The sequence below is a fragment of the Pelecanus crispus genome, chromosome 2, assembly GCF_030463565.1.
Source record: "Pelecanus crispus isolate bPelCri1 chromosome 2, bPelCri1.pri, whole genome shotgun sequence".
In the NCBI taxonomy this organism is placed as follows: domain Eukaryota; kingdom Metazoa; phylum Chordata; class Aves; order Pelecaniformes; family Pelecanidae; genus Pelecanus; species Pelecanus crispus.
The window spans coordinates 127895648-127923429 of record NC_134644.1 but is presented as its reverse complement, the minus strand read 5'-3'; the positions used below and the strand labels follow the sequence as shown (position 1 = coordinate 127923429).

Below are 27782 nucleotides of genomic sequence, written 5' to 3'. Positions count from 1 at the left end.
TCATTTATTGATAGAAAACAGACTTTTCCCAATGGCAAGTCAATGTTCATTATCGTCTTAGTGTTTATCCAAAGTCTTTTTTTAATAAAATAGCCTTCAGATGAAGAGGAAAACTAATTTTCACAGACAGCTTTAACCATGTTACACTTATGTTAGTACTCTGAATAAAAATAATAATAATAAAAGATTTGCAAACTGTGTCAGGAAATGTACATCACTGACATGTGAGATAAGAGTCCTAAGAGGACTTTTGGAGCTTGACATATTAGACCAAGTTTCTATGAATGTTTTAAGTCCTTTATTAACCTAGTGCTGCAAGTGCTTTATTTAGTCACTAGCACCCTACAGAAACCTTACCAAGCACTTTCTGAAATCCTGAAATTTCAAATTAGCCAAAAAATATCATTGCCTGATTGTTAAGAGGCAAAGCTAGTTGGGATAAAGCTACTGCTGGCCTGCTTTAGTGGAAGGTACATCTGCTAACAGCAACACAAACAAATACTGGGGTTTGGCAAGGAGATATGAAGAAGCAAGAAAATTTGCAAACAATGTACAACATTAAGTTTTCCTTATAAAGTCATATTAATGACTTTTTAAAATCATACTTAGTAATTAATAGTACCACAACTACTGCCATAAATTTGTGGATCAAATGCGATACCACCTGAAGTACTTCCATGACTTATTTGATTTAAATGTAGGGAACAGATGAAACGTAATATAAAGCTCACATCCCTACTCTAAAATAGAGGGAGTACCATTAAAAATGTACACATCTCCGTTCTGAGCAGACAAGAGCATACAGAAAGTGCGTGATCTTACTGAAAAGATAAACAGCTGGATTTACTTGCTTCTATTAACCAATGACCCACTTGTCAAACATAAGCTGTAGATTTAAAAGAGTGATTACATGTAGCCTCTTATAGTAGACAAAAAAGATCCTAGCTCTGAAATCAGACCAAGTCTGAAAATACTTGAGCGCAGTTAATATTGTTCTTTTATACAGACACAAGACAAGGACCAGTTATTCTTTTTAAAACTACAGTATAACGTAAGGGTGTTTCCTATAGTACTCTTCAGAAGGTGTTTATCCCGTGCAGCCCACTCAGGTCATTAGCAGTGAGCCAAATCCAGGCCTCGTATAAGAGGATGAAGCTCTAGTGGAAGCCACTGCATAAACCTTAACGTGGGGGCACTGCCAGCTTCTCTCTATGAGGAACAGGTATTCGTAGGGGAGTAAAACTGGCACTCCCCACACTAAATGATAACCATGACATGTGCCTGGCCTATCTAATCACTCAGAGAGGATTTTTCACAGGGGCTGCAGCTGTGCATGCTTTGGTGGCAGATCTCCAGCTGATGCTCTTAATGCTCGAGCCAGCTGCCATCGACTTTGCCCATGTGTAAGCACCTCCCACCACATGCCTGTTTCTGTGCCTACTCCAGGCTCAGGTAGGACCAAACGTGCAAAACAATATAGATGATTACAACATCTGAGCTTGAGTGCAAACCCTGAGTTAACAACAGGAAATGTATCACGGACAACAAACTACTAGGTCCGAAGACACCGAAAACCTCTAATTTTGCCACCTTGTATTGTAATGCAACAGCAGGGTACACAACAATGGCCTTCCTACACTATACCTAAGGCTAAACTAGTCTCTAAGAAGCCATTATTATAAGCAGCATTTTTACTCTAAGGACAACTTGTAAAATTAAATGCATGTTGCTTCCACCTGACCTCACTAGCGTGCTGTGCACTGCCAGCAACTCACGCTTTACTGTGACTCAGTATATAGGGTGATTTTCTGGAAGCTGCAGATCATGGAGCAACTTAACTATATAAGAATCTCAGCAGTCAGCTAATGAAAACCAAAGTTTCCAGCCTCAGTGACTACAGAGAAATATTGGAAAATGCTGATACTTGGATTAAGAAAAAAATAATAATAAAAAAACCCCCAAAACCACAAAAGCCAGCAACAACCAAAAAACCTCCTTAAAAGTAAGTGCAATATTTGAATTAGCTCTTTCAAGCCTTTCTTTACTCTTGGGCTCCTAGCAGGCACGGTGGGTTTCTGGAAGCCTGCCCACCCCCTGGATTTCACCCTGCCGCTGGAGACTCTTGAGCGCCGCAGCTCAGCATCCCAACGCCTGATGTGCAGACACAGACTTCAGCAGCAGCACTGGAGAGGAGGCACTGCCTACCACACCACAGAACAGGGACACGTGTAGTTCAGAGAGAAGGAAGTACAGATGGGAACACGGCCACGGTGCTCCGAGCTCCACACGCCTCCCACAACACCACACTCACAACAGCATTTTGGTTGCAGCTCAGTTCTTTGTCATGTTCCTTAGCAGCACTTGGGGGTCACCACTGTGCCAGCCCAACCTTCTCTTCCCATCTTCCTTTTACACTCCTCCATCTGCCTTCCTTTCTCCACCTCTCCTCCCTTTACCTTTCCTTCCCTAGATGAAGTCTAGAGCTACTTACCACTTTGCTCTTAGCACCTTCTGGACATTAAAGTGATCAGCAAGTGATGACACTCGCAGTCAGTATTGCAAACAGACTAGCAAGACACAGACCACTAGAAAAAGATCCTCTGTTTTCCTAAGATCCAGCCTGATAGCAGACTCAGGATGACTGCACAGAATCAGGATGACTGCACAGAATCAGGATAGGTCCTGTACACATTTGCAAGATTATATTTATAAAATCTAGAAACTGCTCTGAAAAAGGACACAGTTATTTTTACAGCATCTGGATGCACTACAAATACTTGACATATCTGACAAGGATTAGTATTTTTTAAGGTCCTTAAAAATTATTTTTTTTTTTTTTTTTCTCCTGCTGGAGCAAAACTCAAATCATTACTTGAATCATCCTTGAATAAACATTCTCCAAATTTTAAATGAAGCACCATTGATACGCAAAATGCAGAAGGCAACAAAATACTAGAAATAAGGGTATCATTCTTTTTTTATATTATTGTATATTGTCATGTCTTCAACAGTCATGGCACAAAGCAGCAATATTTTATAACCTCTGAACAGTTGTACTGTGTATAAAATAATAATAAAAAAGGCTTCTGTAACATTTTGAGCACAAAAGGTACTAGTGGCATGAAAACAGTATCTTTTCCTCATTACAGTAGAAAATGAGGCTTCTATTTAATAAAACCCCCAACCACAAGGCTATGTGTTTTTGTAACTGTGAATGTATGTCACTGCTGTTGACAGCTTCTGCGTTGGGAAGGCTCTCATTATTAACTTTGAACAAAACCACACGTTATCTTTTTGAAAAACAAAGTTATGTTCCTGATGAGTCAGCTGCTTTGCTGAGCTCCTGTGGGATAATTTTTGGTACTGGGCACTGAAAAAATAAATATCACCCCAAAGTTCAGAATATTTTCAGACAGCACCATAAAAGGCTATTCAAGCTACCCAATTCCTAAGTTAAGAAGGGAATGGGGGTGGTGAGCATGCAGCCATAAACAAACATTCCACTTTGGTTAACTTTGCTCTCTTAGGTTCAGGATTCAGGTCTCCAGTTTTCTCATATTGGATCAAAACCAGCTATAAAGCAGCTGTGTCCTATGCAGGAATGACTCCTAAACAAATGTCCTCCACTACATTTTGGGGGACCTTCTGGTGTTTCCACAGAATGAAAATATTTTCAAAGCACTCCACTCAGCCCAGAAGTTCACCTATTTCATACCTCTTCAGTCTTTTGGCTGAAGGTACAAAGCAGCCCTTAAGGAAGTCACGTCTTCTTTGGTGGACATTATAGGGACCAGTTTGGGGAAACAAGCAGTAGGGAACGGAGTGGGAAACGAAGTGCACTTATCTAGAAGTAGTATTTTATTCTGTACCAGTGCTGGTGCTGGAAGGTGGGGAGAAAGAAGTGAGGGGAAACCCTTCTTTAATGTGCCCAGTTAAGTAACTATTATGCACCTTGAGCATGAATGACCAGAGAACATTTGTTTCTGTGCAGGGAAGAGAAAAGCTCATACAGCCTTTTTGTTCAGATCTCCCCTGAACACTTCATGGGTTAGTAGTTCATCATACTAACATACTTTATATACATGCGTATATACACATATTTTTAATATATTTGCTTTCTCTTCCCCTATCTCAAAATTACTGAAATATAACAGGTAATTCCTGAGCTAATGTTCCAGCAGAAACCAGACTTGCTTTCTAAAATTAGGGTGTATTGTAAATGTTTTAGTGATAATACATCAAGCAAGGAATTGTAACTGCCAAAAGCCCCCTTATCTGCATCTCGCACACGAGAGCGTCTGATGTGAGAACTGTAAAATTCCTTGGATGTTCCAACATCCATCCCTCATGTTGTTGTCCATACAACTTAACTCCATGAAAAAATACACCCATTTGTCAGGCTCAAAGGCACTGAAACCTGACCAGAAGGTTTCCCGAGCGAAGACTAGTATATAATAGCATGTTACATGCATTTGGCTTTTGCAATTGTAATAGCTCAGCTAATTCTCTGGCAATATAACGAATCTCTGGTATTAGAAGGCTGATAGCTGGATCTTTATTTTGACATATAATAGGCCATAAGGACGAAGGGATTTGGAGAGGAAAGGCTACACAGTAAGCAGCAATCCATGGGGAATATGCTGGAAAGCTGTCTGTTGCTTCACAGAGAGGGTTACTCATTGCAGGAAATCTGCACGTGTCAGATAAGTTTCTATTAGACAGGTAGGATGCAGCCTGCTTTTCTAAATGTCCATTTGGTGGCTGTGCACTATCTCAATGTTCACAGTTTTCTTTAGATTTCCTGTTTCAAAGTATTTGTGACAACGCCAGCGTAACCACAGTGACGAAGCTTGACTTTAAGCAGCGGCACCTACTTTGTGCAAGAGTAGAGAGCAATAGATGAAACCCACCCTGGCTCAGCACAGGGCATTGCCCCGCTGCGCTTCCATCTGCAACACCTTCATGGGACGGAGCGTGTCCACAGGGGGAGGACTTCACATTTTCCTGGTTCTTGCTCTCAGCTGCCTCCTGTAGTTGGGAGCTATTGCTTCATCCTTGAGGCAATAGCCTCTTTCAGCTCTAAATTATCGACTGTTCTTCTCCTGAGAATCTCCAGGTACACTTGAGCCCTGCATATCTTCTGATTGCTGTGAAAGAAACTCTTCTCTCACGAACTGATGAATCTGAACTCTGTGGCTCCTCGTTTAACTCTCCCTCTCCCAGTGTCAGTCTTTTCTCCTTACCTGCGTCTGTGCCAGTGAACACAGGTAATTCTTGTATTTCCCATAGAACTTACCCTGAATAATTTCTCATGTCTATTATTTATCTAGAGAAAACTTTCTGCAAACATTTTTAAGCTTTTCTTCAGGGCATTAAATAACTTGGAGCAAATCCCTCATTTCACTGTGGAACAAGCCTTTAAAATAGCTCAGACAAACCTTTTTACTTTTAACTACAAAGCACAAAATATCACTGCAAACTAAGGTGCTTCCTACATCCAAAGCTAGCATTTATACAGTGTAACAGCTTTTCAAGCATTAGCAGAAGCGTAGTGGTACGGTTTTAAAATGAAAGCTCTTCATTACACAGCCCTAGCTTCGTTTCAGCGCTACGCGTATTTTCAGCACTAGCTATGAATAAAGAAACCCCACGCTGTATTGCAAACCACTAATGCTGCAGCACATGCCTTGCCAAGGGAAAAGGCACGTACAGTATTCAGCACAGCACGCTGAGCACCGTCAGTAGTGAATCGGTTCAAATAGGAGATTCATTACCAGGTATCCTATGCTCCATTTTGGCAACGGTGAAGACTTCTTGTTTAATAGCACAGATGCAGCAGCAATGATACAAGGGGAGCAAGCTATGGCAACTGCAGGAAGCCCAGATCTGTTCCAGGCGCATCCTTTCTGAAGGCTTTCTAAACATTGCCACCTTGTGGGGCTCCTATCTCCTGGTATCATCGATCTCACCACTCTTCGCACGTTACTCCCTGCGTGGATTTCACAGATGTCAAGCTGGAGGCTGGACAGTTTAAATTAACATCCAGACTCGGGTGGGATGGGATTTAAACTCCCACAGTTGAGGACTAAATAAGGGACAGGACCTTACAAATTCTATCTGACATTAATGACTAACCCTATACAGTGGTGTTTCATGTAGTTTGCCCTTCTTCCACATAACATTATGAAGGCAGCACTAATGATGTGCAGAAGAGCTAATGTTTAACAGAACAAAAGCAATAATAAAATTTCTCAAAGCTCCCAAACAGAAGGGAAGAGAGAAGTTAGATTCATTTTCCACCTTTAGTTTTCCTTTTTACTATTCCTTTCTGCCAGCATTTCCTTCTTACTCTAATCAAAACCCCAAATTATTTCCAAAAAGTGGCATCTAGTTTGGCTTTCATCAGTTCTGTTTCATGAATGAATAATTCCTGATGACTTGAATCTATTAATTACAGAGTCAAAGATGTTGCAAAGAAGTATCACTTATTATTGATACCAAACTTATCTAGCTACTGCCTTACAGACATCAAACACAAATTCTTGGGGACTTTCTCAGTCACTAGCACTCTAACACATACAAACACATAAACATACTTACTTTGAGCATCCAAACACTTTCCCTGGTTGCCGGCTTGAACTATTCCTTGCAGCGATTTGGTACTGGAAAGAAAACATGAAAACCTTTAGTTCAACAAGGAAACAGGGGTGGAAAAAAAAAAAAAAAAAGACAAAAAAAAAAAGACTCAGTGAATGGTCTTTGTCTGTGTTGGTTGGGCAGTGATGCAATAGCCGTATGCTAAAAATGAAACAAGAGGAGAAGTCCTTCATTATAATACCCTAATTCAGCTGTGCTCACAGTGGTGCAGTGTCTAACACATCTGCGCAACAATCAGATGTCCCTCTGATATAGTAGCAGATCTATGAGGTCCCTTATGCAGTGCTACATTCAGAGTTTATTCATAATTGCCAGGCACATTGCTGTTCCTTCATCTGACCAGGCTTCTTTGGAGCACAGGCAACCAGTTATGACTGTTGTGTCATGCAACTGGGGTCTTGCTGCACTTGCTCAAACAGCTTTTCAGAGAAAAAAAAAAAAAAAATCTACCATTGAGAAACACATGCACTGATACCCAGCAACTATGTTTTCGCTAATACAACACAAAAACACTGGTGATCCTTTGAAGTATCTCACTTAGCAATGAAGTCATGATGCAGCCCACTTGTAGCAACCACATTAAAGCCCATTCCCTTCCGTGTTCCTAGATGTGATTGCCTACAATTGCTAGATTTGTCCTCATATCCATTCTCTCAAGTGCTACATTACAGGCTACAGAAACATAAGCAGGAGCAGCCATATATGGATTTCAATTTGTGCCATGAATTACACACTAGGGTTACGTGGCTAAGTTTCTTAATTCGCCTTTGCAGTCAGCAGGGAATATCATTCCTAGCAGGTAAATAATGCTTTAAAGTCAGACCAGAGCTCTGGTTATTGCTTGTTTTGCATTCCTAGTCAACTAGTTGAGACAGCCCAGCAGGGAGGGGTATTCCAAAGGCATCTATCTCCGCATAACAGCACGAAACTACACCATACAGGATCCCAGTGGGGCTTGGGTTGAATCAGGACTGAGGGATGCAAGACGCTCTCTCAGGTAAATTTATATTAATCATAAACCCTGTTTTAAAAGGAGGAAAACATAAAGCAATTCTCACTCCAATTCATTATCATCTGGGAAAGGTAAACAGACCTTTAAAGATGGCTTGTCTAAAGGACTGGATCCCAGCTCCAGGAGCTGTGACTCATCCTGGCAGAGAACTTAGGAAGGCTGCTAACAAACTGGAAGGCTGAAGCTGCCTTAAAGCCAAACCAGAATGGGAATTAGCTATTAAACATGTTATTGTTTCATTTCTCTGAATCTCTCCAAGCCTCTTACGCTTTGCTTTTCAATGTACTCTTTTTTCCCTCCATTTGTTTAATGTGGAAAGTGATTCCAGCACAGCTGACAAACCTCAGGCATCCTATTGGCAAAGGAACAGCAAATCCATCATGGTACGTTGGCTTTTGCTCAAGTAGACCCCCCTGAACTTAAGCTGGGATCTAACAGCACTACTCGAATTACTTGTAAGGATGGGACACTCTTAAGACTATGGTTAGAAGAAGTAATTGTACATCAGAAGGTGTTGACCAGCACTTCTAACAGACAACAGCAGTGGAGAGACACAGCGATTCCCTTAGAAATGCAAGACTTAATTTGCTCATGAAACATTTTCTACATTATACTTTCTGAAGAGAGTGACATTTATGGCATATTGAAGACAGAGATAACTATTCCATTGTCTTCCCTAAGTAGGCCTCGGTTTGAGAGTGATTTGAATAACACCACCACACTGAACTTCATTTGTATAGTCTTAAAAAAGAACAAACAGAAGTCCTCATAGCAGAGGTTCCTAAGACTTGAAAAGTGATCATGACATACCTTTTTGGTTTGACCTGTACATACATCTCAGCAACACCTCCTGAATTTTGCCTGCATACAGGTAGTTACCTGAGCTACAGGGAGCAGTGTGATGGTTACGGCCAGATGAGATAATTGGCACTTGCTTGCTGCTGTGTGCAGTAGCACTGCCAGGTCTCCACCTGCTCCGTAAGCCATGCCAACACCTCGACCTGTACTTCTGGCTTGAGATGCTGGAGCAGCACCCGGGCAAGGGAGTGGTAGGAAACACTGGATCATTAGGGTGGAATTTAATTTAGGTGGACAAAGGAATGCAGTAGAGGTCCTAGTTAGTGGGTGTGAGGAAGGTAATGATGGGGAGCTGGAGTCTTTGGAAGGGTGGAGGGATAAACGTGTGCAGTGAAAACAAGGGGGAAGAAAGGATGCCATGTTTCCTCCCACTACATGCCAGGCCATGCACAGCTCTCAGCTGCAGGCACTGGCATCATATCACCGCTCGACATAAACCAGCAAATTCCTCAGAATTCCCTAACACACAGAGGCTGCACTGATTTTAAAATAGGTTCCCTAATAGGACTCTCATAGAGAGTCACCTACAAAGACTTCTAAAGAACTTACTCCTTCCACGCTGGTAAACATAGGAAAAAGGTCAAGGGCTAAAAAGCAAGAGGACAAAGATCTAGAGGATCTGGAAAATGGAAAAGACCTTAAAACAGGGGAAAAAAAAAATTATATTTCTTTAACAACAATTTAAAGCCAAATCCCAGAAAATCCCGCATAGTGAAACAGGTAAGAGAAAAGGATTATGCATTTTTCAAGACACAAAATTATGTTTTGTTCAATGTTTTAAAGTTAGTTACACATAGAGGCAAGTTCCCTGTATTATACTATCTGTTCCCCTGATGGGAGTGACTGTGTTGGGGGAAACAGGCCAATATTTACTAGAAAGTGTTACTAACAGAACTGGGCAGATTTTACTAACAGCTGATGACTATTCACACAGCGCATTCATTTATCCCCCTTCTACAGTCCACTCCTGCAACAACTCGTGTCACCCTGCTGGAGCAACAGTCAGGAGGCCAAGCCCAGCTAGGGAAGGTCGCACTGGTGGTCCACTGGTTTCCAGTTAGGTGTTCAAAAAGTCCCTCAGGGGGTCCCTTGCTCCACCAGGCTACAGCCCTGTAGCCTACTCTTGCCACTTTCTCAGATGCAGCTGAGTTACACAACCCCTGCCGTTGATCCTAGCGTGTGCTGGTGGTGGCCTTGGGTGGGTTTGCCAGATTCTTGCTGTTTGGAGTTTATGGGATCTTGGGATGTTCAGTGGACCACTGCTCTTCAGGGTTTATCTGCTCCTGGGAGGCTTTCACCTGCTCCCTCTCAGTGCATACTTTTCCACCCTGTGAACTTGTTTTCTGGTAGCTATTGCTACACCCAAGAACTTAGTCACCAGTTGAACCCATTCACACAAACTGACACAGAAGGGGCTTCTATGACAATATCCCTTGAAATGCTGTAAAATATTGATTTAATTCTGAATGAATACTGACCAAACCCCCCAAAAGCCCAAACAAAACAAGGATTGGGCAAGAGGGATATGAGAAAGCAAGCGGAAAGCCAAGCAACTAAGTGAAAAAAGACAGTAAATCAAATGCAATCTGCAGAAAACAAGATACAACAGCTTCTAGAAGCACAACACACAGTCATACTATGAAAAGTAGTACCCATAGCTGTTAGTTGGAAGGACCCAAGGAGGAAAAGTTAGGACAGAATGTTATTAAGGTGAATTAAATCAAATGCCTTCTACTACATTTGACAACATATTTTCAGAACTTTGTTGCAGGGAGCTGTATGTCCCATGTGGGCACAGAGCCCTGTCTTCTGCTACTGTGTCTCAGTGGACGGGATGCTTTCTACCATATTGCACAGATCTTTTTTCCTCACCCCCGCCAAGGGCTGGGAATGTGATGTTGCATGAAAACAATTTGTAATATAGGCTGACAGTCACCTATTATTGCTTCAAATATCCTCAGCAGTTATAGAAAACAACTTCAAAACCAACTTATTTTTAGCAACTGAAAGAATTCAAGCAAACCCGTCATGGCTGCTATCCAGGCATTTACTGAGTGGAGAATAGCTTGACAAATCACAGAAATGGACAAACTCGGAGTGTAAATCAGAAAACAGTGTATATCACTATTTACATATGCTTTCCCGTTGAAAAGATGAACTGAAAGATTAAGGCTTCTAGCATCAAAGGAAAGAACTGCTGTTTTTATGAGCTGTGCATGAATCACAAAAACCAAAACAAACCCCCCCATATACTTAGCAGTTGGGCAGATTTCTCAACTTACTGCTAACCAGCAGCCCAGCCCTATGCTGTCTCACTGTTCCTGGGTTAAGTCCTCTGCACCTACTGAGGGCCAGGCTCCGCAGCAGTACATGGAAGGCACAAAGACACAGACTCAAAGCAAAGAAATCAAGTAAGAGAACAGAGTTTAGTACTATCTCCAACTCCAAACCTGTGAGATATGCCCTAGTTTGACCCAGAGTGCTTCACAAGGAAGGCAGTCCCAGAAGACGCGAGAAGCTGCTACCGAGCGCATGACAGAACTTCCCACCTCTTTTGCTCTTGCCATTTCAGACACGGCTTTGTCCCAGGAGTTCTGCTTCTCTGCCAGTGCTCTGATTTCAAGTCATCTATTGGCGTGGAAAAGGTCCTAGAGACTTCTTATAAAACTCTGTTCCCTCCCCCTCATTTACAATGCAACCAATCTTTTTTTGGTCATTTACATATAAGGTAAATCCAAGCATGTCCTACTTTACAACTTAGTAAGAAAGAACATGCATCCTTTCTCAGGAAGACTTCTTCTAACCCTGCTTGGGAAGCCACGAGATTATTCTCCTCATAGGGCAGGAAACCAAATTCTGTCATTTCTGTTGTCCTCTCCCATCCCTCCTCAACCTTTTGTAAACTGGAGTTTCCAAGATGCAAGTGCCTTGGAGACAATACTGGGTTCAAAGCTCCAGCCAAGTGCAGTGTCACACCTATCTTTGCGCAGCAGCCTACCTGCCCTCCTCCTGTTAACAAATACCTTCCCTGCCTTCCTGCCTAGTAACTTTGAGATGCAGTAATTATCTTCCAACTTGAAAAGGGTGTAACAGAGCTCAGCTCATGTGATTTTAGTTAGTGTGACAGATTTGGCAAACTTTTTTTTTTTTTTGGCATAACAAGCGATGCCAAACCAGTATATCAAGCAGTAAGTGGCAGACCTAATAGGATGAACAGATGAGAATGTGTATTTATCATTCTTTGTATTTATCAGCAGGCTGCCACATTACACTTAGCTCCATTTCAACCAAAAAAAAGTTCCTCTCTTTGCTCTCTTTTTGAGAAAACAATCTTCCTTCAATTTTTTGGGGCATCCTTTTTTTTTTAAACTTTAGTTCAGTCATTGATGTCCGCATTTCAATTTCTATCACACTAACTAAAAATCTGTTCTGCTTGTATTGTCAGTGCCTATATCTGTTGGCTTCTACATCTAATACAATCACCAGTTTTGTTTGGCACCTGTCTGTGGTTTGCACATTTGACTGCAGTTTACAATTGATGCACTTCTGTACATACTAATGTATTATGCATTTTGATGTGTTTTTCTGGTAGGCATTATACCATCTGACAGAATGCACTTGGTTTAAGAATAACTAGAGTTGATCAGGTGCCTGCTTTGTTTCATATACTAGAAACACTTAACACATTTCTTTTTAATACTTTCCTCTTTATAAACATAAGGTTATGCTGCGGTGATGCATATGTTTTACAGTGAGGCAAGAAAAGCCAGTACTGACTAAGGTTTCACATTATGAAGAATTTGGCAATAATATTGCCTTAAGGCATTCCAGCCTTAACTGTTTGCTCCTTATTTATACCTCTGGGCTGCCCCTCAGTTTTTCTGGAACAACTCTGAATTCAATCCACTCTGAAGCAGATGCACAAAGGGATCTAATTTCAAAGTTACCTTTTTTTGCAGATTTAAAAAAATAAATCTGGGGCAGTTCCCTGTTTCAATAAACAGCATGGCCCCATCAACAGCTGGGTTGGCACAACTGGGAGGGCAGGAATTCGCTGGCTGGTATTGCTGACCAGAAATGGGTACAGGGAACAACTCCACTGAGTAGGCTGGAATATCAAGCTTTAAAAGCAGACATGAACTCCTCTTCAAATATGGCCTGGAGACTGGCGGGTACACAGAGCTGTGCAAGAACACACATCATCTTTTCCCTCTTCAATATGAAAGGAGTAAAAGACACATGGAGGCCAGCTAACAGCAACTGCTTTGGTCCAGGTCAACCCAACACAAGTTTCCAGTACATTTATAATTTCTTGTGCTTAGCTTTAGGCTTCATTTTGTGGCTGAATTTTTATAGTCTAATCAGCAACTTATAATTACAAAGAAGATTCAAGGAAAAAGCATTAAGTTATACATTCACATGTTAAAACCCAAAACCCTGTGACTGTGTTTTGACCCAAGACATATTTTCTGAAGTTCTTTTAAGACAGCAAAACCTGAAGTTTAACACAAGAAGTCCTGATGGCAAAATAACATGTTGAATTACCCAGGCTGACATTCTTTGAAAATAAGCCTGCTGAACAAGCGTGGTGGGAAAAGCCCAAAGATAACTTCCACAGAAGTGTTATACAGGCAGCTACAGCAACTGCAGGACTCTTAGAACTGCTTCAGGAGTCTAAGATGTACCAGATTTGGGACCAGCAAAGTATTTAGAAGAACAAATTGGTTTAAGAGCTTTAAAAGAGAGATGTGTAAACTCAAGAAGTAACTTAAATTTAAATAGCACCCTTCACTGTAACGCTTACACTTCTAGATATGTCTGAGAAAAACGCAGGTAGCTCAGTTAGGATGCCTGAGATTAGATGGGCTGAATTCCCCTCTATTGTGGTACTAGTTTTTTCAGATCTCTCTTTACAGTGAGTGAAAAAAATTAAGCATACCGGAGAATATTCAGCAAAAATCAGTTAGGTGGCCACACAGAAGGGGATAAATGCTCCTACCAACCTTCTGCTCTAACACACTGTTCTGCTATGAGCACACAGCCATGCCTGCAAGTTGTCTAGCTTACTGGCTGGTGATCTTTAAGTTACGGAATTCAGTAGCTTTCTTTAAAAAGTAAAAATTATCTCTAAAACAGTGCAAAATTCACTATCTATGCTTATTTCAGACCAGGAAAGAGGCAAGGACAGTCCTAGAAATCAAGTATGCAAACCCTTGCCCCTGGAAGGGAATGACCCTGTTGGGTGCCAGCTAGCTGGAGACCAACTTCAGAGAAAAAGACCTGGGGGTCTTGGTGGACAAGCAGGAAAAGACTCAGCAGTATGCCCTTGCAATAGAGAAGGACAACCCTACACTGGGCTGGGTTTGCGGATCCAGGACAGTAATTATTCCCCTGTATTCAGGGCTTGCGAAAGTGAAGCACCTGTGTAGTGGGGAGCCACAAACCAGTGACAGACATACTGGAGCCCAGTCTACTATACCAAGATGGTTAAGGAGCTGGAGCAGATCATGCAGGAGAGGCTGAGAGAGTTGGGTTTGTCCAGCCTGAAGAAGAGAAGGCTTAGGGTGTGTGGGATGTATCACTGCAGCCCACAGCTACCTAAGGGGAAGGTGTAGAGAATCCCTGCAGCCCACAGCTACCTAAGGGGAAGGTGTAGAGAAGATGGAGCTAGGATCTTCTCAAAGGCACACATTGACATTACAAGAGGCAACAGACAAGTTTCAACAGGGCATATCCTGATTACATGTTAGGAAAAGTGTTTTCGTCACAAGAGTGGTTGAACACTGGGTCCAGTGAAGCTGGGAAGTCTGAATGTCTTTGAGACATTCAGAGCTCAATGGGTTCCTGAGCAACCTGATCTGTTTGGGATGGCTTTGAACAGGGATTGGACAAGATGATCTCTTTCCACCTGTATCATCCAATGATTCTGTGTAAAATATTGTAACTGCAGGCTGCTTGTTGCCTGCTTGCCTTACCCAGGAAAGAGAGCCCTAGTTAAGGTATTGGACTGCCATCTCAGCCCTTTTAAACAGTTCTGGCATGTCTTTCTCTGCATCAAGTTGCTGAACAGGAAAATGGGATTAACTCAAGGATGTAAAGATAGTTTCAAGTATCTGTGGCAATGTAAAGACAGCTGAAGTCTTGTATCTTGATTTTTATTTCAGCCCTTAAGAATAATACATAAATACATTCATAATAAATAATATCCAATATATAAATCTAAAACACAAAGTTTTGCTCTTTACAGCACTGGTGAAGCAGATAAATCTTGGACTCCTCTCTTGGGTGAGTAGAATGGATTACTTGCAGTCAATTACAGATGTACAAACCTATGAAGGCTGTAAGGCTATAGTTTGTGGAAATCTCTTATGAACCTCTGATTAAATAAGGTGCTCACATGACAGCTGAAGATACACTGAAGGGTGTAGCATCACCTCATTTGTACCACACAGATCACCACATGTTCTCCAAGTCATAAACCAAAAGCCAAAAAAGTTTGAGTGTTTTCCTCTCTCATTTTCACCTAGTCAATCCCAACCATCCAGTTTTCCTAGGTGGCATGTAAGAGTCACTTTTCCATAGATCCACAGTGCGATAATCATCCCTGGGTGCCAGTCTCTGCTGAAAGGACTGTGTTAGTCTTTTACATTACTTAATCAGTGGAGAAAAGTGGTCAGGTGGTCCCAATGACATAATTACATCCAGGTGGTCATGAAACTATCTGGAGGAGCATGTTTTAAGCCTTCTCCAAGCTGCTGAAGGGCAGATCCCCTTTAGTATCTCAGGTTTTGAGTCAGTCTTTCAACTGTCCTCATCAACACAGTAGAGGAATGGAACACGGTCATGTCACACTCTTCTGCACATATTTTGACTGAAAGCAGTCAGTGATTGCTGTGTTTGGCATAGGTAACATGGTCTGTGTATGTTGATAGGATTGGATCCCTTGAGGGAGTAGGCAGAGTAATGTTATTTGGTATTTATTCATGTTTCAAAACAGTGAGTGCTGATTTGCTTACCCTACCCAGGTGGCAGTAGCTCTGATCACTAAGGGAAGAACTTCACTGACAAGTATAATAGCTACCTATATTCTCAGCAAGGATCAGAAGCCCAAACTTGTAAAAGGTCTATCAGAAACCAGGGGCAACCTTGCATCCTGCCTGCAAAATGACAAAGCTAAAATGGAGCTTGAGGACACTTGCATTGTGGTAATGACCCCACACAAGTAATTAGAGCTAAAATTGTAAAACCTGTATATTTGACAAAGGGACCACAGAGCCAAGTGAGCTTTTTGGATGTTGAGTCTTTATAGAGATGGAAACTAGAAATGGGTCTCTATATTAAGGGAAACGAAGAGTGTCATTGAGGGGGTTCTTCAGAGCAGGACTGTATTTGAAAGCTGCATAAATATCTTTTACTCCTTCAGTTACAATAACATTGCCACCTGATCACAGCTTGTGAGCTTCAAGTTGAAGAAAAACATTCCAGCCTGTGAGATAAGAGTGGCAGCTTGTTATCTCATTTAGGTACTCCATGATACTACACAATTAAAGCAAGTCATATGGGAGGGAGTTCAAAAGGTTGGCTGTCAAACTTCAACCCCTCAAGTTAATGTTGCTTTGTTCTAAAAGGATAGTTTGTATTTGAAGTCTACCAAATCAGAAGTTTCTGGGCTGGATTTCTGAGCTGCAGTATTTCCTCCCAGAGGCTGCAGTGCAAAGCTCACAGGAATTACCATTTCTTTACATTGTTCTGCAGACAAGAGGCACAGAAAACAGTGGGCAAGTATGCTAACTTGAAGGCACAGATATCACTTCTGTTCCTTAGAAAAAAGCTAGCTGGGAAGTTTCCAAGTTATTCTACAGTATCAGATTGAATTTAGACTTCCACAACATTCTGGTCTGGAAAGTTTTTCCTTCAGCACACTGCCTGTAAGTGCTGATTTGGAGGACCACTAAACTAAGTTCAGTAGTATACACAATTTAAGTGTAGATACTTCTCTCACTGCCTTTCCCAGACACTTAGGTTTTCTGTTTGCTGTCCAAACTAAGCAAGAAAAGTCACCACTTAGCTGGAGAAACAGATACTTTGGGTTGATTTGCCATTTACATACACACTATGTCGCTTATAGTTGACTAAACTTCTATATGGGTGAATGTTTCACATCTAGAAGACAGAGCCTGTTAGCTTAGACTGGGAAGCAAAACTCTGGCAGTTTTGGTGTTTGTTTTTTTGGTTTTGTTTCCCTCTTTCATAAACCTGCCAGTACAGCAAATCCTGTGCAGAAGAACCAGTCTTACTGTTTCTTCTCAGGCACATGCATTCTGCCCTAGGCAACCTAGCCCCTGTTAATGTTGCTAGATAAGCTTTCTTCAAACTGTGACACTTTCTGTTATGGCAGCCTCCTAGTAGCTGTTTTTCCTTGGAGCAACCAGAGTGTCCTTCAGCTGAGCCTGAAAGAGTGCTTGGCACACCTCTTGTCTTGCATAAGCTCACTTACTGTCTTTGCATCCAGGGCTCCCAGATGGCAACTATCAGGTATTTTCATGCAGAACTGCTTTAATAAACAGTGCAAGATATAAAATAAATGTGCAAAAGGTGAACATGCATTGTGGGGCTGTAAATAAAACTTCTGCAAATTAAATACTTATTTTCCAAGCATGCATTCATTTAACAAAGCCTTTCTTTTTTCAGCAAGATTAGTCAGCTATTGGAAGTCCCTGTAACAAGATATTACTGAACTGAACATGCCCAAGGTGAATCAAGGTAGTAACCTGTGGAACAAATGAGCAGCTGGATAGCATCTGCAGTTGAAGCATCCAACATCAGCTGAAAGCAGGTCTCTTTCTCACAATTCAATGAGCAGTTTATGTATGCTTGTGGTATAAGTCCAATTTTTCTCCCTTTTTGGTAGTCAGCTTGCTTGCTAACTCACATAGCAAAAATGCAAGATTCAACCTACGCTTTCCCATAAGATTGATTTCCCTGCAGGGCCTGTCTCAGACTGCTGCACTCTGCTGTGACTCCCTTACGCCCTTCCATTCCTGGTCAAAACATGCCACACCTTCCACATGAGTCAACAGAGCAGGGCAGCATCCCCCACAGCAAGCTGGGAAGCAGCCGAGAGGAGAGCCCTGCTGTGCTTCTGCAAGCACAGTCCTTCACTTCAGCACTGGGTAGGATGCTCAGAGAAACACAGTCTTGGTCAAAAATATTATCGGGAGACTGCAACAAGCTGCACTTGAGCTTGAATTAACCAGATCAAGCAAGGTCACTTCTGGTGAAATATTCACAGGGACAAATTCTAATTCACCCAGATATTTAGTTAGCATACACAAGACATCTGGAAGTCTTTGCAACGCTCTCAAATGACACTGTTTGGCAGCTTATCAAGCTAAATGCCTTTTGCCTGTTGAGAGCATGAGCACATCATTTTACTTTGGCATTATTCTGTTCTCCCTCAGCGTAATGTGTCGGTTTTGAGAAACTGCTATATCCCAGAGAAGACTGTCAGGGTTCAGCTTTCCTACTCCTTTTCAGTGACAAATTGATGTTGAAGTTTAATTTCCAGAATATGAAAATGATTGAGATAATATATTTTGACACACAAGATGTGTAAAGAATAATACAACTGAAGTTGTCTCAACTTTAACCAGGTGACACAGAAATACTCTTGCTTTCCTTAGCCAGTAGAGATGCTTACAACCTTTTCTTGTTTGAAACATTGTGATCTTCCCCCTACTATGCAGGAAGACAGGGTATGCAAGCCAGTGTAACAGTTTTCTGATACTAAGAACTCAATAAATTCAGGAACACAAGTTGCTGCTTCTTTTACAGCCGATTTGTTAATTTGGAATAAAGTCTGCATCCCAGAAGAGGTGGGCCTGTCTCTGCTTGATACCAGTGGAAAGGCATCTGGTACCACAGCAAGAGAATCCAACTCAAACAGAGTTTTTATGTTTGTACGCACACAGAGAGGTATTTATTTGACTGTTGTGGGGCTTAGCTGTGTGTGCATGCCATGCCATGGGGTGAGCCTGGAGTAAAACCCCTCCATGGTCAACATGACACACAAGTGGACAACAGGAGGTGCCCGAGCAAAGTACTGGGTTCGTACCAGGGACTAGAACCAAAAGGCAAGCCCAGCAAGAAGTGAAAATAAACTGTCCTGGGGACGGTGCAGAATTTCTTCAACTTAAGAAGCCAAAAAATTAGAGAACTACAAAAGATAGGAGGGAAGGACCCTACTGCACAGGATACATCAGACATGGAAAGTATATATTATTAAAGAGCTTTAATCTCACCTACCAGATAGCTCTCCTGTTGGTAAGTGCTTTTTCTTCTAACATGTATTTTTATGTTCTAATAAAATCAGCTTTGTGGGCTGGAAGCCTCTAACACCTCACTTATGCTCATATCATAGATAAGAGTGGGTGGTTCCCCCATAATGCTCAGGCCAGCTCCAGGCCCCACTGCAGCATTCTGGAAGCACACAGGCTGATACCCAGCTCCCATCGATTACTTCTGAGCAGGCTTGCCAGCACCTTCCAGGACCAGCCTGTACGCATAGGGCTATGAGAAAGGCAGAAATACCATTCAGTTTTACCTCAGATGTCACTCTGAACAAATCTTTTCCTGCAGTTTCAAGTTTTAGAAGCGAGTTATGAAATGTAAACAGGTCATCATGAAAAAAACCCTAGGTAAACACCATACTGCACAGCAGGACATATACAGGAAATAACTCAGAGGCAACTATACCCTACACCATCAGTCTTAGTGGATTTAAATGAATGCATTTAGGCTACTGCATAACATACACATTTTATTTATGTCTTATTGTGTATCACTGAATTCAATAAAACCTGGAACAAGATCTTCATGGTCAAAGAGCAGAAGGCAGCACTTCGAATTTCTTGCTGTAGCGCACAGTGAATGCTGTAACAAAGCAGCATCCACTCCTCTGTGCCACATTGTTTTAATGGACAGAACTGTACCAGTAGCTACGCGTTCCTTTCAAGGGAAGACGAGATATCACTGCCATCGGTCAGACAAATGTTTCTTGTTGGTCTGTCCCACAGCTACATAATAAGCTCCCTGTCGTTTGACAAGCCCATCGTAGGATTTCTCTATCTGGTTTTCTAACATGATTGCATGTTGCCTGTAGTCCCTGCACCCTAATGAAGGATTATTGTTGCAGCAGAGATGATACACCATCCTAAAGTCATACGCAGGATGCTAATCACATCCTTTACCTGATACGGCCTTCAAGCATCTTACAAACACACCTCAAAAACATTGTGACATCTGACTGGCAGTTATATCTCTTTCTCTGTTAGTCAGATGTCAGTTATCTAAGGAGAGTTTTCATTGTATACCGCATCCTTTGCAATTCCCCTTCCACCTTGCACAAAGGAGCTGAACTTCAGGCTTCTTCCTTGTGATGGAAATTGTTGCCTATATGCATGATTGGTGGACAAAAACTGAAAAAAATCAAGTCTATAAGACTTATTGTTTAAAGTCAGCAACTTGGTTTGACTTGAACTAAACTAGGGCAGCAAAAGCCAGCTGACTTTTTCCTCTGACAGCACTGCCCTGAGAAAAAAAAAATATTTTTTAAGGAAATCCAGTCATGTTAAAGAAACTGCAGTGATTTTAGGATCTGTGAAACCCTTCTGATTTCAGGATTCTACAAATCTAAATAAATGACAGCTGAACAGGAGAATCCATAGTGGTGTGCTGATTCATAAAGCAGTAAGGCACCCAGCTAAGCAGGGTCAGCTTGGGTCTTTTTGGTGGTACAGGTAAAACTGACTTTGGCTGACCCAGGAATGTAGGAAAAAAAAAAACATTTCTGTCCTCATCCAGAAGCCAAAAAACCCACTTTCTTGGTGGTAGCAGAAGAGACGATGAGAAACAAGGAGAGACACCGAAGACTGTGCAGGGCCAGCAAGGTTTAAAGTCTGGGCCAAGACTCAGAAGCTGCTGTTGTGACAGGGCCTCTCTCCTTCCACTCTGCTCTCCCCATCCTCCTGGGAACCTCCCTCCTCCCCTTGGACCCTCTCAGGCCACCCACACCAGCCCCTTCTCCATGACCACCCCTGCACCCACCCCAGCCAAACCTGCAAGACGCCCCACATCCCTCCCCCAGCTCAGCTCTGAACACACTTGTGTTGCCACGCATGAATTAAGGAGGGAGAATCCAGAGCAAGACTTAATTTTATCATCCACCCAAATATGCTGAAGTTTTATGCTTGAATATTCTGATAGAAAAAGTATTGAAATGTGAAGGGACTAACAGAATACCACATCAGAGTAATCTAGCTGTCAGTGTCCGTCTTCATACACCACCTCAAAGAAATAAGTTACTAAGAGATTGTCATTGGCCACCTGCCTCTTAATTACTCAGCTTGCCACCAAGAAGTCACATTTGCGGACTTTCTGCATTCAGTACATACGTGGCTCCAAAAATCAAATCAGGAGTGGAAGATGACACCCTAAGGTTTGTAGTGTCGCTACTCAAAAGTAGACTTTTGAAGATTTACCTAAATTTATGAAAGACAACAAGTAATTGGCTATAGGACAGTCAGTGTCCCTTGACTCATTTGTTTTGAATAGCAGGTTAGTGTCAGAGTTACTCTGGATAAGTATTTTATTCCCTAAATATTGCTTTTCAAGTCACAAAACGGCAGAAGTCGCTTTAATCCCTGCTTAGAGGGCTGACCAACTTTACAAACACATGTTAAGCTATGCAGCGATGTCAAAAAGTAACTCTACATTACCCAATTGAAAAAGCTCAAACTTTCTCCGTGATTCAGAAAACTCATCCAAAAGTATCCAAGAGCAGAGACACCTAAGATTCTCTGCCAGTATTGACAGTATTTTCCTCTTCCTTCATCTTTCCCATTTACTGTACTAATACAACAAAAGATAACAGAAAGTATTTTTTTAACACTTTGGTGTACATCAGGCACTTAAAAATACCTATGAACAATCTAACTGCAGCATGTCAACCTCCCGGAAGAATGGCAGCGGATAAAGCCAAGGGGACTCCCTTGCAGGAGGCAGCTATGCTGTCAAACAAGACTCCTCTCACCACAATCCAGCACAGCCACAATTTGTTACATATCAGTAAAAACACATGGTAAAAAGCAGAAATGGCCACACTGCTCAAGTTAAGCATCCTACAAGTTTAATATTGACAGGAAAAGCTCCAGAGAAAAAACACAGCATTATCAAGGTGGAAAATGTGTCTATTCAAATGCAGGATGCATTTATTTTCTCATGTCTACTAATCACATGAAGTCAAAATTCTCTGACAGCCTCTCCAACTTACATCATACAATTTTGCCCAAGAGGTCATCAGTCAGCTTTTTGCCAGCTACATTAATTCAGAGTTTTGCTTACAGCCTGAAAAAGAGAACCCATCAACACCACCATTTTTGTGGAAACCATTACTTTGGTTATTTTTGTAGCATGTGGTAGTTATCCTAGTGTACTCTGAAGAACAACTAATAGACTAGTGACCCTCAAATACTTCCCATGTTTTGGGTGCACTGAATAACAAAAATATTAGTAACTTTTACTCCTTCTAAATTGAAGGCTCACAAGAGAAAACTTATTACTCTTCTCCAATCTAGTTACGTACAGATAAAGTAATTGGAGGAAAAAGTTAACTTTTAAGAAACTTGTGTCTGGTTGCTTATTAAGTTTCCAAAGAAGTCTGGACTTTCTTCCATTTTCCCAGATGCCTGAAAGGAGCTCCTAAAAAGTATTGTCAAGGTTCATTCCCCTCTCTCCAATTCCTTACAATTCTACTTTACCATCGCAGCAGCAATAAGCCCAGAGCTAGGTAACCAGTGTAATGAGATAGGTATTTTTCTATGCTGACCAGCATTCTTGACATATCCATGCTACACACCTTACATTGTTGCAATCACTTTTTGATACAGTGCATTTGGCTTCAGTTGATGATGATGAAAGGTTTCACCCAGTCATCTTGTAAACTGATACAGACCTGTCTACAGAATTATTGTACCGACATGAACACCCGTGCTCAATAGCAATTAAACCTTTATAGTACCTAATGTCATTGTGGGATATCCACAGTAACTCACGAGACCTCTGCTGAACAGAGCAACTTATAAGCAGTTATTTGCATGTATACACAAGGAAACTGTGATACAGTATAAACCAAAAACTATGGTAGGATTCCTGGGTGTATCAAAAAGTCATGACTAAGTCACAGCAATTGTGCAATAAAGCATAGCATATCTTTTATTTGTATGCTTGAGAAATTAATATTGGTGTGACTTACAAACAACAGCCCAATTACAACAACCACGTTAACCTGAGTGTTGTGGACAGGTGGTGCAAATTAGCTCTCAAAGTCATCAGTCTTGAAAGCCTGACCACCCTATGACAAATAGCAACCTCTCCAAACCCTAATAAGTTTGGGGATGTTTTTTTAAGCTTGTTTTTTCTCCATTTGGGTTAGCATTACAGGAATACAAACCTACAGAGAACAAAACTCCAATTATACATAGCAGCAGAGAAAATACAGACCTTTAAAATTACAGTAATACTCAGCTCTCTATCAGAGAAATATTATGAGTAAAAATAAACTAAAATAGTAAAGCAGACTCCATGACTTACCTTACCTTGTTGTTTCAAAGATCCATTCAGAGGAGCATCCCCACTATGGGAACCTTTACGAGGCCTTGACATAGTGGGATTTTTTTTTTTTTTTTTTTTAAGAAAGATAAAACCCTGTCAAATAAAACTCCCAGTTGTCATAGACTGGTAGAAAAGAGCTTTTCCCCTGGAAAATTTCCTTTTATAAACCTCACCATGGGTGTGGCTAAATGACTAGCTCCACCCTTCATCTCATTTGGAAAGCCAGGGAGCCTATAAAAAACTTCTCTGGAGCAAGATGATAATTTTGTCTACTTGTCATATGCTCTGTTTTTAAAAAAAAAGTTATCTTATATCTATCAACTAGTTATCTAGCTACTTGATAGCTTCACAAGCTAATGGGAAAAATGTAGGTAAATAAAATTAAAGTTATTTCTAATATTTGCAGTTCCTGTGACATGGTTTACAAACATTTAGTGGGTGAGCTTGCTGGGTTGTTTGCTTTTTAAAAGCACTGCTGTAACAACCTGAGGGAAGTCTAACAGCTTTTAGCATTTATTTATATTAGAGGTGCATTATACTGAAAACCAACACATCTATGGACTCACAGTGCTTGCCACTTGCACCACCTCTTGATGAGCCTCCACCACCAGTGGAGGCTCCTGTTTTCATCACATCATGAAGATGATGCAAGATCAAAGCCCTTTGCATGCCTCATTAAATCACACACATGCCATCACTGTGGAGGAACTGCCACCAATAAAACCTTGAATCTGTTCTTTTGTTCTCTAACTACTCTACATCTTTAAAAAAAAAAAAAAAAAAGGTCAACTTTCTTTTTTTTTCTCAAGGCCTAATTCAAGAGAATGAGGAGAGGGACTAGGATGTTGCCACTAAGGCAATATGGCCTGCAGAGTTATATATTGCCTTGGTGTGTAATACAAACACATCCAGATGTCTGCGCTCTTGTTTCTTACACAAGTTTTTGTACTATCCCAACTGATAGTTTTTGTCTTTAAGAATACAAGTATAAGGAACTATAAGCATAGTGCTTAAGGTTTTTTTTTTTTTTTTTTCACTGAATAGTTGAGGTTATCCTGGCACTCCTGCAGGAACTTGGGTGTGAAATTGGAGTTCTTGAGGTGTTTGGCAGGAGCTCAACTATGCTTCTATCATCTGGGTTTGCTTTCAAGGGAGTGATTAGGAAATTATGTTCTTGTTAACAAGATCTGTGCAAGTAATGGCTATTATGCCCAATGTTTCCTGTATTTAAGCTGAAGTGATTATTCCATCTTGATATGAAGAGTTGAGGTATTTTCTTGAGAATTAGTGATTTGGGCCAAGTCTTAACTTTAGAAAGTATTACAAGAAGAACATCCATCCCTTTGCACAGTACCAGGCCATTTCTGTCTGAAAATGCTGACTGATCTTTAAAATATATGTATCCATGTGGAACTTTTACTATGAAATTAGAATATAAGCTTAATACTGCCTGTACTCCTCTTCTGCCACCCCTCAGAGTGTCAGATGGAGGAAAAAAGCCGCCTTAATTGCAAAAAGAAACTTTAAGAAACTACAGCATTCACTTTTCATTGCTTCTGTACTTCTGCAGGCAAGATAAAGCATCTTTTACTTTAACATCCATATTTAAAGGACAGATACCCATGTCCCTTTCTGTGGCTGAAAGTGTGTAATCTCATGCTCTACCATACGTGAATGCAAAAATTCTGCAGCGTTCTCCAAGGGCAATAAAACCATTCCACCCTTTACAGAAAGTCCGATGATTCTGGGAAAAAGATAACACTTTTGCAAGTTCACAAATTAAATATAGCACGGAAGAGTAAAGAAAGCGGTTCTATTTAAATGCAGAGTTGGGAGAAATAGAGACGAGCCCATTTTCTCTCCTACCACCGCAAGGTCCTCTAGCAGAAGTGCACACCATAGGCAGGTTTCCTCTCTATCCACTTCAGTGACAACTGACAAAATAGGTCAGCTCTGACATCCTTGATTGAATTCTCACTTCTTTTGAATTGATGTTCCCCAGGCATGGTGGGGGAATCCACAGGTGTGGATGAAAGGAGGAGGAATATCACAGGAGACGGGCAAGACCAGAAATCAGGATAAGAATATGAGTGTGTTGTGCTCTGTGCAGCCAACTGTACTGATGCAGTTCCTAGGCTAGGGCTTGAAACAATGCTCTGTTTAGAAATACAGGACTGGGAAGAGACCAGAGATGATGCTTTAACTTTTAAAGGATCTGCTGGTTTAGCTGGTAATAACTATACCCCAATACTAAAACATGAAATGGTGAAACTGAGTATGGTCTTGTCTGTAGCTGCTAGCAAATCAAATCAAGAGAGAAAATGCTCGGTGCCTGGGATTCACTCCTAATAAACCCTGCACATGGGAAAAAAAAAAAAAACCAAAAACCAAATCTTATTTTCTGAATATCACCAACACCTCTTGCACACCTGCACTGCCTGCCAGAACTACTTTATTACTGTCCTATTGGCAAGAACAGCATTAGGCAGGTGTAAGAGCAATCACACTTTTTGCCATCATAACCACAGGAAATTGCTGAAGCTTAGTTGACCAGATCATATTTTAGCAGGCAAAACTAGGAGAGGTGAGTACACAGCTGCAAGCAGGGGGCAAGTAGGTTAGTCCTCACTGAGAAGGCACTTCAGTCATACCCCTCTCTATCGATGTCATCTTGCTTTTGCGAGCTGCTGTCATGCGAAGGCAAGCCTTAAAACTGCATTTGCTTTCCTGTGCAAGGATGGCTGCAAGGGCTTCTCAAAATCCGCTCAGACTTAGCAAGGCATCGATGTTTAAAGTACAGAATTAGCCTGACTGCTGATACTTCAGGTCCAGGGGAAAACTTAGACTGAGTTTTAGTCCCATTTTGTTCCACTGTCCTCTCCCTCTTCACAGCCACCTGGATCAAAAGCTTTTGGTTTGATAAAACAACGTGTTCAACCCCTGAACACAATAACTGCTTCTTACTCCTCTTGGTAAGGCATGGCATTTTCTGGCTCTGCTGCATGGCTGGGGTATGGCTAACCTGAAAACCTCTGCTGTACCCCATTCCTGGTGCCGTGCCTTTCCTACCGAACCCCCGCTCAGACTGGAAAACAGGAAATAGTTGTCAAACGGCAACCAACGCTCCGCCTGGTAGAAGAAGGGTTTAAAGAGTCGGTGTTAAAGCATCATGGCCAGTCACAAGCAGGAACCCATGTCAGCAAGGCACACAGGAGAGGGAAAAGGGGGTCTCTGTGGTGCAATTGGTTAGCACGTTCAGCTGTTAACTGAAAAGTTGGTGGTTTGAGCCCACCCAGGGATGGGGATCCCTTTCTTGGCCCATGGCAGGGGGCTTGGCAGGAGATGGCCTTTTAGGGTCCCTTCCAATCCAAACCGTTCTATAAAACAGAGGCGGCTATCCAGCCCCCTGAGTAAAGACAGAGGGAGGAAAAAAGCAAACTGACAAAAATAAGTCCCTTTTCAGAGGCACTGTATGAGAAAGAACAGGGCCGCTCCAGAGGAGCAGCCGGAGCGGCAGCAGTGAATGGGTGCAGGGCCATTTCCAGGCAGAAAACCAACCACCCCAAAGTGGCTGAAAGCCCAGACCTTTTGTTTTCTTAACAGAGTTTTTTGTCATCATCTGGAATTATTTAATCTGCACTTCAAAAGTCTTCCAAGAGACAGCCAACCTAGAGCTGCTGTTCAAAACTTCAGCAAATGCAGTTTTCTTCTGACATTCCCCAGACTGTTCTGCTTCCCCTACAGAAATGTATATTCCTGGCAAATTTCCTGTGGCTTGCTAACAAGGCATAGAGACCTTCACAACCAATTGCCAATGTCTAGTCTCTTGTATCTCTAAATTTCCTGCTTTTTTTGTAAATATTTCTCATGACTATGATTGACACCAAAGCTCACTAGGGAGTTAAAGGGTTAATGGAGTTGAAAGAAGCAGAATAGAACTGACTGTGAGCAGTTATTGCAATTACTAATGGCTGAGAACCTGAGCTGCAGGAAAAAGATGTAGAAGTTTGGGGGAAAAAATAAATGAACAGTTGTAAGGCTTAGTCTGCATACTTTGCACACTTGATTTACATCAGGGTTTTTAAAGATCTGATTGTTTGGTAATAACTAAATTATTTAGCTTTACAGCATTTTACATTTACAGCAGCTTTACTGCAAACTAACCTGTTGAAGTGGAAGAGAGCTGCATGAGTGGGATGTCCTGCCCTGGCCACTAACCACTCCAGGGAAACCCCAAAGCATGCGATGCTGTATGAGGATCAAATGCCAAGGCAAGTATTTGCTCTGTTGGTGCAGTCTAGTTGAGGTTAAGCAGTAATCCTGATAAGATAGGAGCTCTCTCCTGCCTCTGTGATTAGCTTAATTACAAACAGAAGTCACCGGTTCTCCTTTTGTGTGTATAGGTCTATTAATACTAACGATGTGCTCATGCCATCTGCCAATGAGCTATTTCTAATTTTACAAAGCAAAGCAGACAATACTTGCAGGTATTTGGAAATGTATTTATTTGGCCACCAAATAAATAAGACCAAAACATTGCCAAACAAGATTTGTATTTGCAGGTACTCCTGCAAGACAGTGTCTT

General features: G+C 41.5%; 1 protein-coding gene and 1 non-coding gene across 3 annotated transcripts in view; one reads left to right on the top strand and one right to left on the bottom strand.

The window, feature by feature from the left end:
• The window catches only part of MAPRE2 (microtubule associated protein RP/EB family member 2), a 91797-nt gene extending 68499 nt beyond the window's left edge, over positions 1-23298 (bottom strand). The window contains exons 1-2 of one of the 2 annotated variants that reach the window (XM_075704973.1): positions 23177-23298; positions 6601-6662 (exon numbers count right to left, since the gene is read on the bottom strand). In XM_075704973.1, coding sequence (XP_075561088.1) covers positions 6601-6662; positions 23177-23248 — 134 coding nt within the window. In that variant the 5' untranslated portion in view covers positions 23249-23298. Of the gene's footprint in view, positions 1-2491; positions 2512-6600; positions 6663-23176 lie in introns of those variants that run through there. The other variant, XM_075704976.1, reaches the window with a different exon arrangement.
• A 3126-nt stretch (positions 23299-26424) lies between these two features.
• TRNAN-GUU (transfer RNA asparagine (anticodon GUU)) lies at positions 26425-26498 on the top strand. The gene has a single exon. It is a non-coding gene; the product is annotated as a tRNA-Asn (tRNA).
• The last annotated feature ends 1284 nt before the right edge of the window (positions 26499-27782 follow it).